This window comes from Chaetodon auriga, chromosome 9 (genome assembly GCF_051107435.1).
Source record: "Chaetodon auriga isolate fChaAug3 chromosome 9, fChaAug3.hap1, whole genome shotgun sequence".
Classification (NCBI taxonomy): Eukaryota; Metazoa; Chordata; class Actinopteri; order Chaetodontiformes; family Chaetodontidae; genus Chaetodon; species Chaetodon auriga.
In genome coordinates this window covers 16,108,478-16,122,321 of record NC_135082.1, presented here as the reverse complement: position 1 = coordinate 16,122,321, position 13,844 = coordinate 16,108,478, and the positions used below count along the sequence as shown (strand labels likewise).

Genomic DNA, 13,844 nt, shown 5'->3' with positions numbered 1-13,844 from the left:
CCATTGTTTATCGTTTTTTTTATTTTTCTTGAAAAATAACACAAATAACATAAAGTGAAAAAGGCTTCTGAAAATAATTACAATGCTACAGGATTCCCGTTTTGATACTCGAAAAAAAAAAAGGAGAACACATTTACACAAAAGTATATATTTATATACTTATATTCATTTGAAGGGATATGGACAGGAGAGGTCTGGGAGGAGACCTTTGATACTGAAACACTACACTTGAAGGGAACAAAGAATTTGCAACACCCCACCCAAACGAAATCATACATCTCTACATTGAATTGGACAAGGTCGTGAAATTTGGTGAGAAGTGGATACTCACGTTTTTCATCCATGAAAAGAAAAAGGTGTATCAAAGAGAGGTGGGGGGGCAGTTTCATCTAGAATATTAACACTTTTGCTCTAAATGTTGTCTCTGTACAAAAACAAAAGCAAGAGGAGTTTGGAAATAATAGCACCTGAAGTCTAACGGTTGTTTGAAGATGCACCATTGAATGACACCCAATCCTTGGCTTATCTGTCACACCTAATGCAACCCACCCTCTGACGGGGTGAGGTCTTGTTGCCATGTCGATTGCCGTCTCACACTGTCTTTTTACCCTTATATACCAACCACTCGATGTCCAAGTAAGCTTATCAAGTATGCCACAGGACTACTGTTGCACCCAAGTGCCTTAATAAGCAGAACACACGACCATACGGTAAACACAGGCCCTTCCTGTCACCCACTTTCTAAGTCATGAAGTGAAAGACCCGTCACCTTAAGTTGTCTTAAAGAAAAATAAAAAAAAGCATAGATGTTGTGCATAAAGCATAAGTCATCAAACAACTTCACTTCTGCTGTCTTAGACCTGACAAAAAATACCTATTTGGAGCACCCAAAGGTAGCTGAAATCAAAGGAGTTCAAATTAGTCAGATGATAAATAAGACTTGATCAGCCAAGCAGAACAATGCAGTTCTACCCCGAGGATGAGGATGGGAGTCAAGACTGGAGTCTGTCCAAAGAAGAGCGCAGCACCTGGTTATCCACAGGCTGTGTAGGATACAGCTAATTACTTTGCCTTGCTCTCCCACTCCTGGCAATAAAAAATAAAGATTTTTTGCTGTTTCCATGCAAGATTATACCCTAAAAGAACAACAGAAAAAAAAGCTCCTGAGTCTCTTTTTAGGTACACTGGAAAAACAATTTGTATAATGCTGCAAAAAAACATTGCTCCAGCTGAGACAACCCCTTTCACCAAGACCAGTTAAGTGAGTAAGCACTCCCAGTTTAGACCCCACCCCTCCTTTTACGTGCTGCAGGTGCATGTGAACTTTCCTGCCTGCCTGTGTCCTTTGTGTCACACAGATTCACATCAGGATCAGCTCTCTTGCCTTTGGACCTCAAATCACCTCTGCAGTCAGAGGAGGAGGGGGTTTAGGATATCCTCTGGATCAGTTTTTCATCTGATAGGCAGTAGAGCGTGTTGACTGACAGCTCGGAGATGAAGGCTTCACACGCCTTGCGGGAAACGCCTTTACAGCCTCGCAAGTCGAGCAGTGAGATGCAAGAGAGGCGGCGGAGATACTTCAGACACGTGTCTGTCAGTTTACTGCAGCCTGGAAAAGAAGCAGGCACACAGACACATCAGTACTAGTGAAATAAAACTAATGTCATGTAATGGGTGCGTGTCTATGCTTCTAAAAATCTTGTTCTGTGTCTCCCATATTAGCCATTCCCATCAATCTCTCACCTCCGAGGTTGAGTTCCGTGAGTGTGTTTCGGGTGGACGAGCCCACTGCAGTCAGCAGGTTGATGGAGTTGTCGGTGAGGCTGTTGCAGTGGGAGAGGTCCAGTTTTGTTAAATGGGGCATGTGGCGGATCACGAGGCGCAGAGTGGAGTCGCTGATGTCCAGGCCTGCCAGTCGCAAACACTGCATGGTCCGCAACTGACTGCGATTGTCACAGCCTGGAATAGAGGGAAGAAAAGGAGAAAATACATTGATCATTTCTCTTTTTTTTAGTTCTTGCAAAAGCTGTTATTGAGGAAAAATGCAAAATGGAAGTAAAACGCAAAGAATATAAAGCAGGAAAAATAACAAGGCATTCATCTAGCAATGAATCTGTAGCCTCTGAGGCGACTCGTTCCTCACCTGGAGGAGTGACGAGATCCCTGATCTGAGGGTCTTTGACCCCGTCTGCATACCGCAGGTCCAGAGAACGGAGGAGAGGGCAGCCAGAGGAGCACAGTGCTGAAATAGATGACCAGGAACAACCTGCCACCATCAGATCCTTCAGGCCTGCAAAATCAACAGAAGGTTTGGTTGTTGAGTGTCAACGGACAGGTTCAAAATCAGGACACAAACAAGCACGATCTCTGTTCAGGATGATGAACCTCACATTCTTTTTAATTCTAGGAAGAGCAGCAACAGGAAAACCTTCAAAACTAAAATGTCTTTTTTAGAGCACATAGCTCATTTGGTGCAAATCCTGGGATTTATACAGTTCTGAAATATCCAATTAAGTAAAGGTTTTCTTCTCATTTTTATTTTGTAGATTCAGTTTGTAACATTGTTAAGAAACATTTGATATAATGTTTGTGTACCATAAAATAAGGTGAAAACAGAATGAAAAGAATGGATAACCTTTATATTTACATGATTATTTTGGTTCATAGTATCACATTTATTGACCATATTGGAAGTCAATAAAAACTGGATTAAACAAAGAGAGTGTGTGTTTGTATGTGCGTGTGGTTCCATACCAGGCAGGCGGCCAACCAGCCAGTTCAGCTGCTTTTTAGAGATGTTGGTCCAAGAGAGATCGAGCGTGACCGGCTGTCTCTTTATGATGCCTGTCAGGGCCTGAGGAGTAACGGTGCGTTTGATGCTCAGGTCAATCCGTGCCCAAAGCCGCTTGTCTAAGCACCTGCACATAAGCACACACTCATAAATTACCCCCTGTACATGAACAAGTCATTTTTTGTACCAAGCTGTAAACGTGTTTATTTCTGCTGTACAGTTGGGCATTTTAATACGGGGTTCTATGGACATTGACTCGCTTTTGAAGGCAGCTTCAAGGGAAGATCAGCTACAGCCAGTGATGTTTGCCATTTTAACATGTGAAAGTGAAAGACATGTCAAACTGAGAAGCCTACAACCATTATGTTCTCCATTATTCTTTGCTAAGAAAAACAAGGTACGGAGAGACTAAAGGTATGATAAGAAATCTGAACCCTCTCAAAATATATACATCAACTGAAAGGTCTTGTCTTACCATTTGTACCAGTTCTTGCAAACAGCCATGCAGACGCAGAGATCTGCTCGACTTAAGTAGCGGAAGACAGACACCCACACCTCCCTCTCACAGCCCGGTCCGCTCCCACCGTTCTCCCTGTCTGCCTCGCTCCCTCCCTCCTGCAGGGCGGACAGAGGGATGCGGAGATGAGGAAGCTCAGTCGATGAAGAACAGGAGGCACCATTGCTCAGTTTAGCCGGCCTGCTTGGCTTCGTTCTTTTAGAGGCCTCCGCCCTCTCTGGGTGGGAGGTACGAGTGTCTGTGTGTCCACTGCGAGTGTGTGGTGCTGTGTGCCTATTGGGGTGTTGATCAGGACAGGGGCCACGATTTCTAATGGGGGGTCTGACGAGGGCTCTGGTCTGGTTGTGTATCGTGGAAGTGGCAGTTTGAGGGGCAACTGCCTCCAGTTTAGGGACAATTGCTGATGGGTCCTGCTTGGCCCTGGTTGGCTTTTGGAGTGTCACTTTAAGATATGAGGCGTCTTTGCCCCCCGTTTGACTGTCCTGCTCCATGACCTCCTCGTCATCCTCCTCCGCACCATTTTGGTTGACCACCTCACTCCCTTCCTCTTCTCTTTCTTTGGCTGCTCGTCCTCCTCGCCTTGACTGTGGCTGGTTCTCTTTATCCAGTCCCCTCCCACTGATCTGCCCCCTCTCTTCTTCCTCGTCGCTGCTGCTGCTGTTGGTGCTGCTGCTGCTGCTGTCCTCGCTCTCCTCCTCCAACTCTTCATGGCTTCTTCCACTTCTGATTCCTCTTCCTGCTCCTCCACCCCGCAACCTCACCCCTCTTCCCCTTCCTCTGCGGGGCTCTCCCTTGGGCTCAAGTTCCAAACCAAAAGACTGCTGCTGCTGGAAGGACCCTGTCCCACCTGGAGAGCTGTGGTAAGGGGAGCCACTTGCCCAGGTGGAGCCCCGGCCTCTGCCCTGAGATAGTCTGCTGGTTGGAGAGCGCAGCCGGGACAGCAACCTGGAGCCCAGCAGCCTTGGAGAACGATCAAGAGACGACTGTTTCTGTTGAGAGGAAAGAGGACAAAAAGGGTTTGAATGAAACTACCTCCTGGAAGAAGACCACATATACACTATAGTATTATTCAAATACAATACAGAATCAGTGCAGAAATAAGAGAATTTCTTACTGTTAAGAGTTTGCTGCGCTCCAGTTTTATCTGCAATAAATAGAAAAGACGTTGGGACATGAGATAAATGTCAAATAGAGAGAAAATACACACAGTTTTTATCTACTATTTTAAGTCTGAGGAAGATCATATCTGAGGTATCTATCAAATCAGTTTCAGGGTGCAAGTTTCATCAAGGTAACACTTTTCAATCTTCAATGTCAAAAGAGAAAAAAGTAGGGCTCTGTTTAGATTTCTTACTCGAAGGCCAGCTGAAATTTCAGTGTATTGAAATCTTGTTGCTTTTTAAGGCTTCTAAAACTGAAACTTAAGAACTGGAGTATCACTAATGAAAACACCATGTTCATTTAATTACTTGTTAGGACATGCGTACATGCTGAATTGTTCAAATGCTTTAAATCAATGCATTTTCCCCATGGTGCAGAAAAAAGAACTGCTCCTACTTGCTTTTGATCATTAAAGCAACGGAAAATTCAAAGCACACATGTAAATCTGGTTAAGCTCTCCATCTCACCCTCTTCTTAAGTCTGAGTTCCAGTGCACTTGCTCGTTTGCGGTTTTGTTGATGCTGCAGTAGCAGTTTCTGAGAAGGTGGCGGTGCTGTGGGATGGGATGGGGGTCTGCTACGTCTGCCTCGTTTCACCCCGTCACCTACACCAATGCCTTCCCGGTACGCAAGTTTGGACGGCGGCAAGGAGGTCGAGCCCTCTGACTCCTCACTGTCCTCATCGCTGGAAGACTGGGGTGAGAGAGACAGGAATGGATGGCAGGTGGAGTTGAAGGAGAAAGGGTGTCATTACGAATTTGAGTATCAGCATCAACCATATCGTGATTGGTGGAAGTTAATGAGAAAGGAAACTTGGCTGGAAAAGGAAAAAGTGTTCAAGAATTTAATTAACAGAGAACACAGAGAGAGAAACAGAGAGCAAATGAAAGTGAGACGTGTGTGTTTGGTACCTCGGATGCTGAGTCTCTGCCTTGGTAGCATTTGGGACATTCCCAGCAGCTGGGCAAGTCCTTATTGATCTTCCCCTCACCAGGTTCCTGGAACACAGTTAGAGATTTGAAATAGTAACTACCATGTCTGACCACAGCTTTGTAGGCAGCAACACAAACCATGCAATCACTGGGTAATGTTTGCAGTTTATAGCCTTCACTATGTCTAAAACAGATTACCTTAATGCATTGACGATGGGCAATCTGCGAGCAGACGGAGCACTCCATAAGAGAGTAAGTGCTCGGATTTGATTCATCTGATTCCCCTTCTCCACATATGGCACATCGCGCTGTGTTTGGCAGGGCAGGCTGGAGGAACCAATTAATGTTAAAGAGTTCTTGAGTTGTAAAAGAATAGAAAACAACATTGCATTTGACGTGAGCAATTCGATTCAATTTGAGTTGCCGTCCACACGTTCTCTTAGAGTACAGCATGCACAGATGTATAGATGTATAGCATTATTTGCTTCCACACACACAAAGACGATGAGGAGCATTCCCACTTACCGCTAGACACTGTCTCATGATACAGCTCTTCTTCATGCGTCCAGGTCCTCCAAACTTCCTCATGTCCTGGCAGTAGTGGCAGGTGCCGCACTCCTTCCTGCAGCAAGCTGCACAGCGCTTACATCTCACCCTTCTGCGCCTCAGAGCAGAGATGGAGGAGCGTTTGGTGGACCTCTGACCGAGAGGCTTGTGGAGGGTGGGGCCCAAGCGAGGACGGTAAAGGACAGGGGGAGGAGGAGTCGGGGGCTGGTACCATGTTGGCTGGTATAAGAACATCGACAGGAAAGGGAAAGAAAAAGTAGGTTAGAACTGTGTCCTGCAAATACATAACAGCCAGGAGCCTTGTTTGATGAGCCAGACTGAATATGTATTTTATCTTACTTATCTTACTTACTTGTATTTCAACATCAATTACACAGTAAGAGAAGAAGGTTAAAAACAACTGAAGCACCAAATCTAAATATCTCTCCAACAGATAGCAGTCAGTCAATCATCACTACGCAGAAGTGTGTTGTTATGTACTCCGAGCTAGCTGGAAGTGAGTCAACATTTGTTCTCTTCTCACCCTTTCAGGCCACCTGACAATGGGCTTTCCAGTGTAGGACAGCTTGGGGTTGTCATTGGCATGCTCCTTCAGAATAGCCTGGACACGTGCAGAAGAGAAAATAGTAAATATATCTGGATCTGGATCGATCATGGCATAGCACCACGCAAGCTGTAGACGGATGCAAACAGTGTAATATGTGTTTGAATCCAGTGTAGCCAGAGTGAGTTCACTGTCAGACTAAGTGCACAAGGCGACACCCACCCTCATGTCGTTGAGCAGGGCTGTGGCGTCCCTGATGCCTGCAGGGACACACTTTTTGTGAGGTGGCAGCTCCTCCAGCTTCCCTAAGAGGTTACACAATCCCTCCAACTCAAAGGTAGTCAGCACGTGCTGAGGGGTGGTAACTTGAGCCACCTCTCCTTCTTTGACTTCTTCCTTGAACTTGATCGTCTCATTTTCGTTGTCACTGTCAACTCCATTGGAGGTGCCATTCCCGCTGTGATCGTTCATTTCAAGGTCAGCCTGGGTCAGTCCTGAAGAGAGAGAGAGGACACAATAGTTGAAGTTCAGGTCAGTAATGGATTCATTTAAAACCAAGAAAATTAGTACAGCCATGTTTTCTTGTGTTTATCCGTCCTCACCTATGCCTAGGGAGTATTTTTGGAACTCAGGAGTGAGGTGGGAGATGTTGGTCAGACAGTAGAGGTATCTCTCCAGGACATACCAGCACATCTCATAGTAGAACGGGTAGCGGAACTTTGGTGGCACCTAGAGGAAGAGGACAGAAACAGATTAGGAAAAATATTGTTGGATCATTTTTGCATCTTCGAGACCCTGTTCAGTCAAATACCACCATGAGACAATATAAAATACACTCTACTGCTTTAAGGTAAGTTTTTTTATACATAAACGCATTCTTGGACTCAGGTGTCCACCTGCTACATCAAAGAAGTGGGAGGCATGCATGGCAGTACGATTACTTAAACTTCATTATATGACTGCTCATGTTTAGTTGTACAGTCTTATGTATGGTTGCACCAATCCAATGCTCCAGATCAGTATCAACAATGATATGGACCTTATGTGGTGGACCAGCTATCAACCAAGACTCAACCAATCCACATTAAATATAGTTTCTTGTGAGTATCGTTCCAAAATTCAGTGTTTTCTCTATCAGATAATTAATTTATTCCGAGTAAATTGCAGCTGAATTTTCAGTGCTGTAGCAAAGTCCTGGACTCAAGTTACTCTTCATAAAAATGACTCTACTGAGTTCTACTCTGTGAGGTACACAGATTTGAAACTTAAGATAAATTCAGCACAGGTATTTGTTGCTCAGTTACCAAGAGTTTAGATATTGGAATTGGTAATGGGAGCGAAAAAAATATATATAAATAAATAAATAAATACAGTGCATCCCTTCTTTAATTCTTCAAATCAAAGTGACATTGTTGAGAAAGGATTCTCTCAGCACAGTTTTTCTTAGGTGAGTAATTCCACAGAATAAGACTCTGAATCATGCCTTGCATAATCACAAAATATGAAGCCATCATCAACATGTGTCAAGAGGACAGTTATATATAAACAGCAGTAATAACAGTGAATGTGAGGTGCTTCTTACCCGTGTGCGATCCTCAATGCTGTAGATGTTGAGCTGCATGGGGATGTTAAAGCTGTGGAGGAAATTCCCCCCAAACACCAGCGTGTCCTCTGGCGTGTACACGGCATGGATCCACCCTGCAACATACAAGACCAGGATGCTGGAGGCATGTTGTGGTAGAGACAGTGCATGCAACTGTGTCTGTCTGTATGTGTCACTGCCCGGTTCCAGTAACAAACCTGATGGGATTATGAAGGTGTTGCCTTGCTTGAGCTCTATCCTCTGGCAGTCATGACACTTGTCCCCCAAGAAGATGTCTCCCTGTTTTCCTGATAAAACCCAGTTCTCATACATCTCCAGGTTCTGTGGTGTGGGTGGAATCAACCAGAACACCTGCAGGGGTGATGGGTAAAAGACTGTGTATGTAGTCTGAGGTCAACAAATACAGAAAGAAATGTCCATAGCACTAATGTGCATTTACAAGTTGTTAACAGAGAGTTGAAAAGGATGATGGAGCGTTAGCCCTCAATTACATTTATTTTTATTCTGACTGCCTCTAATTGCAACTAACAAGTTTAAACTGGGTCACCACAGGCAGCCAAATCTTAAAATCTACGAGTCTTGTGTGGCAGGACATCCAAACTGACCTTTCCTCCCCGCAGGATGTGGTACCAGACTGAAGTGCCTCCAAAGTCAATGTGGAAATCTGTGAAGCAGCCCTGTACACTCATGAGACAGTACCTGAGAGAAGTGGAGCAAGGACAGAAAAGACAATGTGGATTTTAGATTGAACAGTGAGACTGTGAATGAAATTGAACTAATTGATTCCCACTGATGTATGAGATGTGATCAGATTGGTATCATAATGATGGCAGAGTGAAATTCATACATTTCTGATTTACTCACTTCTGTACTTTGGGATAATGCATATCTATGATAGCATTAGTGGAGTCTCTCTGCCTCTCTTTGAGATGTCGGGGCCACATGTTGTCCACCCAGTCAATAAGGTCCACCTGGATAATCAGAGGAAAAGTATATAAAACAGACAATCAAATGGTCTGCACTAACCCCAAGACTGTTAATGATAACTGACACCACTTTCTGTATGCAGGCAAATGTCATTACTGTGATCAAGCTCTATAACTCTATAAGCTCTATAGCCTCTGAAGCAGCAGTTGTTGTCAAACTGAGGTGTGAAATTGTGTAAATTCTCACCGAAGCCGGTCGTTTGACCAGGTTCTCCAGCCTGGTGTGGCTGAACTCAAGGCTGATGACATTGTAGAGTTTTTCTCTTTCTGATGGCGGCGTCTCATAGTAACGTCGCCACTGAGCCATTGACATCTCAATTCCCTTCTGGGTGTTCACATCCATCACGTCCACAATGCGTCGACTCCCTGTGAGCGTATTAGAAGGGGTTCAACAAGTGAGACCACTGTAATTACATCTAAATTCATTGTCCTTAAAAGTATCAAATACTCATGTGTCATACCCATTATTTTTGTTAAAATGCCAAGCAACCAAGGCCCAACCAATACTGAATTTCTGAGGCAGGTACTTGAGATTTGTTTTGTATTGCTATTGGAGTTTAATAAATCCAATAACAATACATTGGCTGATAGAAATTTTTCACCACTTAACATAAATGATACGGATCCTTCAGATGTCTTTTTGTTTTGTTTTTTAAACTTGTCAATGCTCTCTGGTGACACTTTTTCTAAATGATCTCAGACTTAGTTTAGGATGTCCCCCTGCTATTTCTTGTCACTTATTTGGCGGCATATTAACCAATACGATAAGTCGTCTGATTTATCGTCAAGCTCCACCAGCCGAAGCCATTTGGTGAGTTACATTTTGTGTAAAAATGGATAAAACGGTAACTTACCAACAAACAACTTGACATCACTAACACTGAAATCGGGGTCTGGCATCCTGTTAGAGAGAGGCAAAGCCTTGTAATTTATTTGTACTTTTTTTTCTAGACACACAGTCAAACATGTTTATTGGCACTTTCAATTAACTCATTTAAAACTAAGATAGAATATTATTATATATCATCATAATTTATAAGATAGTATGTGTTTAGAAAAGAGTAATCTGTGATTAAAACAATAAGAAAATGTTACTTACTGTATGCCAAGGCCATCCCCTGTCTCAAAGACAATGGGGTCCCTGAGCCCTTCTCTCTGGATGTATTCAAATGTGAAATCTAGAAAGGAGACACACAGACACAGTTTGTCCAATCAACACAATGCTGAATTTTGCAGCATTAAGCAAGACAGCACGTAGAACAAACAGCTGGAATTAATTTCCTTTACATGGCAGTAGTTATGTCCAGGTATGGTTTTATTGAAATTTTATTCCAAAACTTTCTTTCAATTACTCGTTGAAACCTCTCACCTTTACCCTCCATGTGTTTGATCAAATCAGAGTTAAACCTGACACATTGCAACTTTTCATCCAGATCGAACGTTCGTTTCCCTTCGATTTCATCATCTGAGATTCCATCGTCCTGGTAGCGGCGCCGTGTACCTGTGCGCTGGGGACAAAAGAAGGTTTCTGTTAACCTCTACATCAGACATGTACAATGTGATTTGTAGCAAGCAAGAGAAAGAAGGCAGGAGGAGAGGAACTGGAATAACTGGCAGCAAGAGATATGGGATGTCTTACTGCATGACATGACAGCCATGACAAAGCTGAGTTAAAGCAGCCTATCAGAGAGACAGCAATGCTGAAATCAACGTCTCACGTATCTGAACAGTTACATAATAAAAGGGAATTTAGGGATATGGTTGGTAAGAAAAACATGAAAGCCGTAAATATGCTCTAACCCACAACCTGGAAGACAACTAGCATCACATCAATATATTTTCACCAAACTCCTCATACTATGAAAACTCAGTGACTGAGTGACTGGTCCTGAGATGCAACCAAAAGAAAGCTCATTTGAATCTAACATAGATGAAAAAAAAAATGCAACCTTGCTTAAAGTATTTTTAAAATGTTCTTACTGGAGTCTAATTGCTAAGACACAAGGTGACACCCATGGGAGCTGTCCCTTAAATCTCAGTGATAAAAACGAACGAAAGCTGCCATTTGTGACAAAGCTAATGCTTTCACCCAAGACCAGGATAAAATCACAATAAATCAATCCTCGCTGATCAGTCAGCCAGCTACCAAATAAGTTCATGTGGGAACCAAACAATACAGGATTACAATAGCAGGGGTTAATCTTCCACACACTGCCCCCCTCCTTTTCTCCCCTCCTGCCATTCATCCTATGCAGAACTGCCTGGCTAGACAGATGGATCAAGCACAACACCCCCGCTCTCAGATCTCCCCACCCCCATCCATTTACCACAAATGTGGTATTATCTAAACTCTGATGCTCCTCACTTTCATAACCAAGGGCTGCACAGTTCATATTTACTTGCAACTTAAAACACTTCAATATTATGAGTGCAGCCCACACTGATGTTTTTACATAACGTAATAAAAATGATTATGGGAATAAATTAATTACAACTAAGCAACAATTTACTGCTCTTATTAAGTTTTGATGTGTTCAACAAACAGGCCTAGACGTGCTTTCCAAAGCCTATCAAGACTGGTAAGAAAATAAGGCCGAATAACATATACATTTAGATATCAATATTAATGATACCACTAGCATCAGTATTTATCTGCCAGAGTACACACTAGGAAGTATGAAAGCACTGGATTAATTACTTTACAGCTGGGAGATAAAATCGCAAGGAGGTGAAACAAGGTCACAAAGCACAAATGCTGACAGGTTAGACAGTGAACTTGACTCTTTCTTGAACCTAGACAAGTTCATTACCCTTATTATGGTGGTACACACAACACAGAGGACCACTGCCATCATATAATGTGCTAAAAGAAAGTGGGCCATTACAGTCAAGCACAATAATTCTAACACACATTGGTTGGTATGTATTAAAAGGGCTAACGTCACACATAACTTACGATAAAAACGCTTATCTGCTGCATTGTAAACATAAAACAAGTGTTCCGGGGAGCTAAGTTAACAGTTTGGCTAAGTTACTCACCAGGCGTTTGCTGTACCGTGTATTAGGATCCTCCATCATGTCTAGAAAAAAAGCAAAGTTTCGAGAGTTACACTGGTTAAACAGCGAATCGCTGTTAAGATGTTTCTGTGTTTTTACATTTTGCCGGACAGAAACACACACCTCTCTGAGCCTAGCTAGATAGCCCTGCTAACGTTAGCCAACAGTGTTGCTTTAGCCAGCAAGCTAAGGTTGGCAACACAAAACATTTACGTTGAACTTCCGTCACTGTGTGAAGACAAGTGCCGACTAGAGTAACTACCTTTTAACAGTAACATTCCGAAGCGATGTGTCCATTTACTGGCGTTATTTAGCTTGCGTTATCGGCTAACGTCCACTAGCTCAGTTGACAATCCCTTTCATAAGTCCTCGGCTAACACTGACGCTAGCTAGCTAGCTGACATTAGCTTCTATACGGCAGTTGTAAGCTTCTTTATCATTCCGTTACCTCTGCGATTTAACTCCTTTTAGCCGTAACGTTAGTGGTCAAAGTAATGTTTCCCAATTAGAGCGTCTCAGGCCTCTCAGTAAAGTTTCTCCCCATGTTATGTGATAACAGCTGTGTATATTGTTATGTTTATTATTGTGCGATAAAGTTAGGACGATTCGACGCTTCGAGCCGCCATTTTCAGCTGGTCAAAAAACACACACATACACGCAACCCCCCCCAAAAAAAGCTCATGACCCAACCCCCTATTTAATCCACTGCTCCGATAAATTAGCATAGAACTACTCTGATTGGACGCAGCATGTGCTATTTAAACAAGATTACAATATGTTAATTCACAAGTGTGCTTGGTTTGTTTTCCCCGGTTTGACGGTGGGAGGGTGGGATCTTTTTTTGCATTAATTCTAATTCTCAAAAAGAAGTATTCAGATCATTTAGGCGGTGTAAGTAGAAATCCACCCACAATATAACATACTACACTACAAAGTCCTGCACAATTTTACTGAAGTACAGATTATTAGCAAGAACATGTAAACCCAGCTCATAGTTGTTAATGAAACATTGCCATGGAAGCTGCATTTTAATACGGTAGCATAAAGTGGAAACACTTAAGTACATACAAATTGTGCTTAAATACAGTACTTGAGTGAATGTTCACTATATTGCATAGTATAGTACAGTACCATACTGTTTCTATTTTTAGAATTCCTATATTGTTATACCTATATTGCTACTGTAACTGCTGTTTTATCGACACATAGGTGATACATTAAAATTCACCACTGCTCAAATCATTAATTTTCACATTACGCTTGCTTAATTTCTTCTCCCAAAACTGCATAATAAAAATAAAATAAATAGAAACTGCACACTGATCTCTATTGATGAATTGGATCTATCTTTTTTCTTTTTTTTTTTTTTTTGTTTACTCGATATATGTATTTAGAAATACTTATATTTTCTAATAACCTGCATCCTACCATTCTGGTCTATTCTAGTGCTTTTGCTGTGAAACTACATTTCCCTCCTGCGGAGTAATTATCTTGTCACTGCGCCCCTATCCAGATTATCCTCCAAGCACGAAGAAGAAAAGCGAACGCATCCTTACGTAGACTCCGCCCACGTGGTGTCGATGGGCCGGGCTTGCGTTTTGTTCGGCAGAAACAGGGAGATGGGGGATGAAATGAGGTCACGGAAGCCTTTCATACACGGATGTTATGTCGTGCATCGCCATACATT

The 13,844-nt window shown here is 42.7% G+C and overlaps 1 protein-coding gene across 2 annotated transcripts; it reads right to left on the bottom strand.

The window, feature by feature from the left end:
• Window position 1: 1 nt before the first annotated feature.
• kdm2ab (lysine (K)-specific demethylase 2Ab) lies at window positions 2–12,804 on the bottom strand. 2 transcript variants are annotated; one of them, XM_076738521.1, is made up of 23 exons: window positions 12,606–12,804; window positions 12,140–12,180; window positions 10,470–10,608; window positions 10,200–10,278; window positions 9,955–10,001; window positions 9,288–9,466; window positions 8,979–9,085; window positions 8,720–8,813; window positions 8,312–8,465; window positions 8,094–8,209; window positions 7,114–7,240; window positions 6,734–7,005; window positions 6,491–6,568; window positions 5,926–6,186; window positions 5,599–5,727; window positions 5,380–5,466; window positions 4,937–5,161; window positions 4,423–4,452; window positions 3,267–4,297; window positions 2,755–2,918; window positions 2,144–2,290; window positions 1,744–1,959; window positions 2–1,609 (listed from the first exon to the last, which is right to left on the bottom strand). In XM_076738521.1, exons 2-23 carry the CDS (start codon window positions 12,176–12,178, stop codon window positions 1,428–1,430), a joined length of 3,903 nt encoding a protein of 1,300 aa, XP_076594636.1. In that variant the 5' UTR covers window positions 12,179–12,180; window positions 12,606–12,804; the 3' UTR covers window positions 2–1,427. The 2 variants fall into 2 exon arrangements, with proteins under 2 accessions (XP_076594636.1, XP_076594635.1); XM_076738520.1 differs by having other exon boundaries at window positions 8,094–8,465.
• Between the last annotated feature and the right edge of the window lie 1,040 nt (window positions 12,805–13,844).

Excerpts from the sequence above, each read along its gene's own strand:
- kdm2ab (XM_076738520.1), bottom strand. The coding sequence starts at position 12,178 with ATGATGGAGGATCCTAATACACGGTACAGCAAACGCCTG. Across the intron at positions 10,279-10,469 it reads CAAACACATGGAGGGTAAAG|ATTTCACATTTGAATACATC; the intron begins GTGAGAGGTTTC and ends TCTCCTTTCTAG. Across the intron at positions 9,086-9,287 it reads TGGTCAAACGACCGGCTTCG|GTGGACCTTATTGACTGGGT; the intron begins GTGAGAATTTAC and ends CTGATTATCCAG.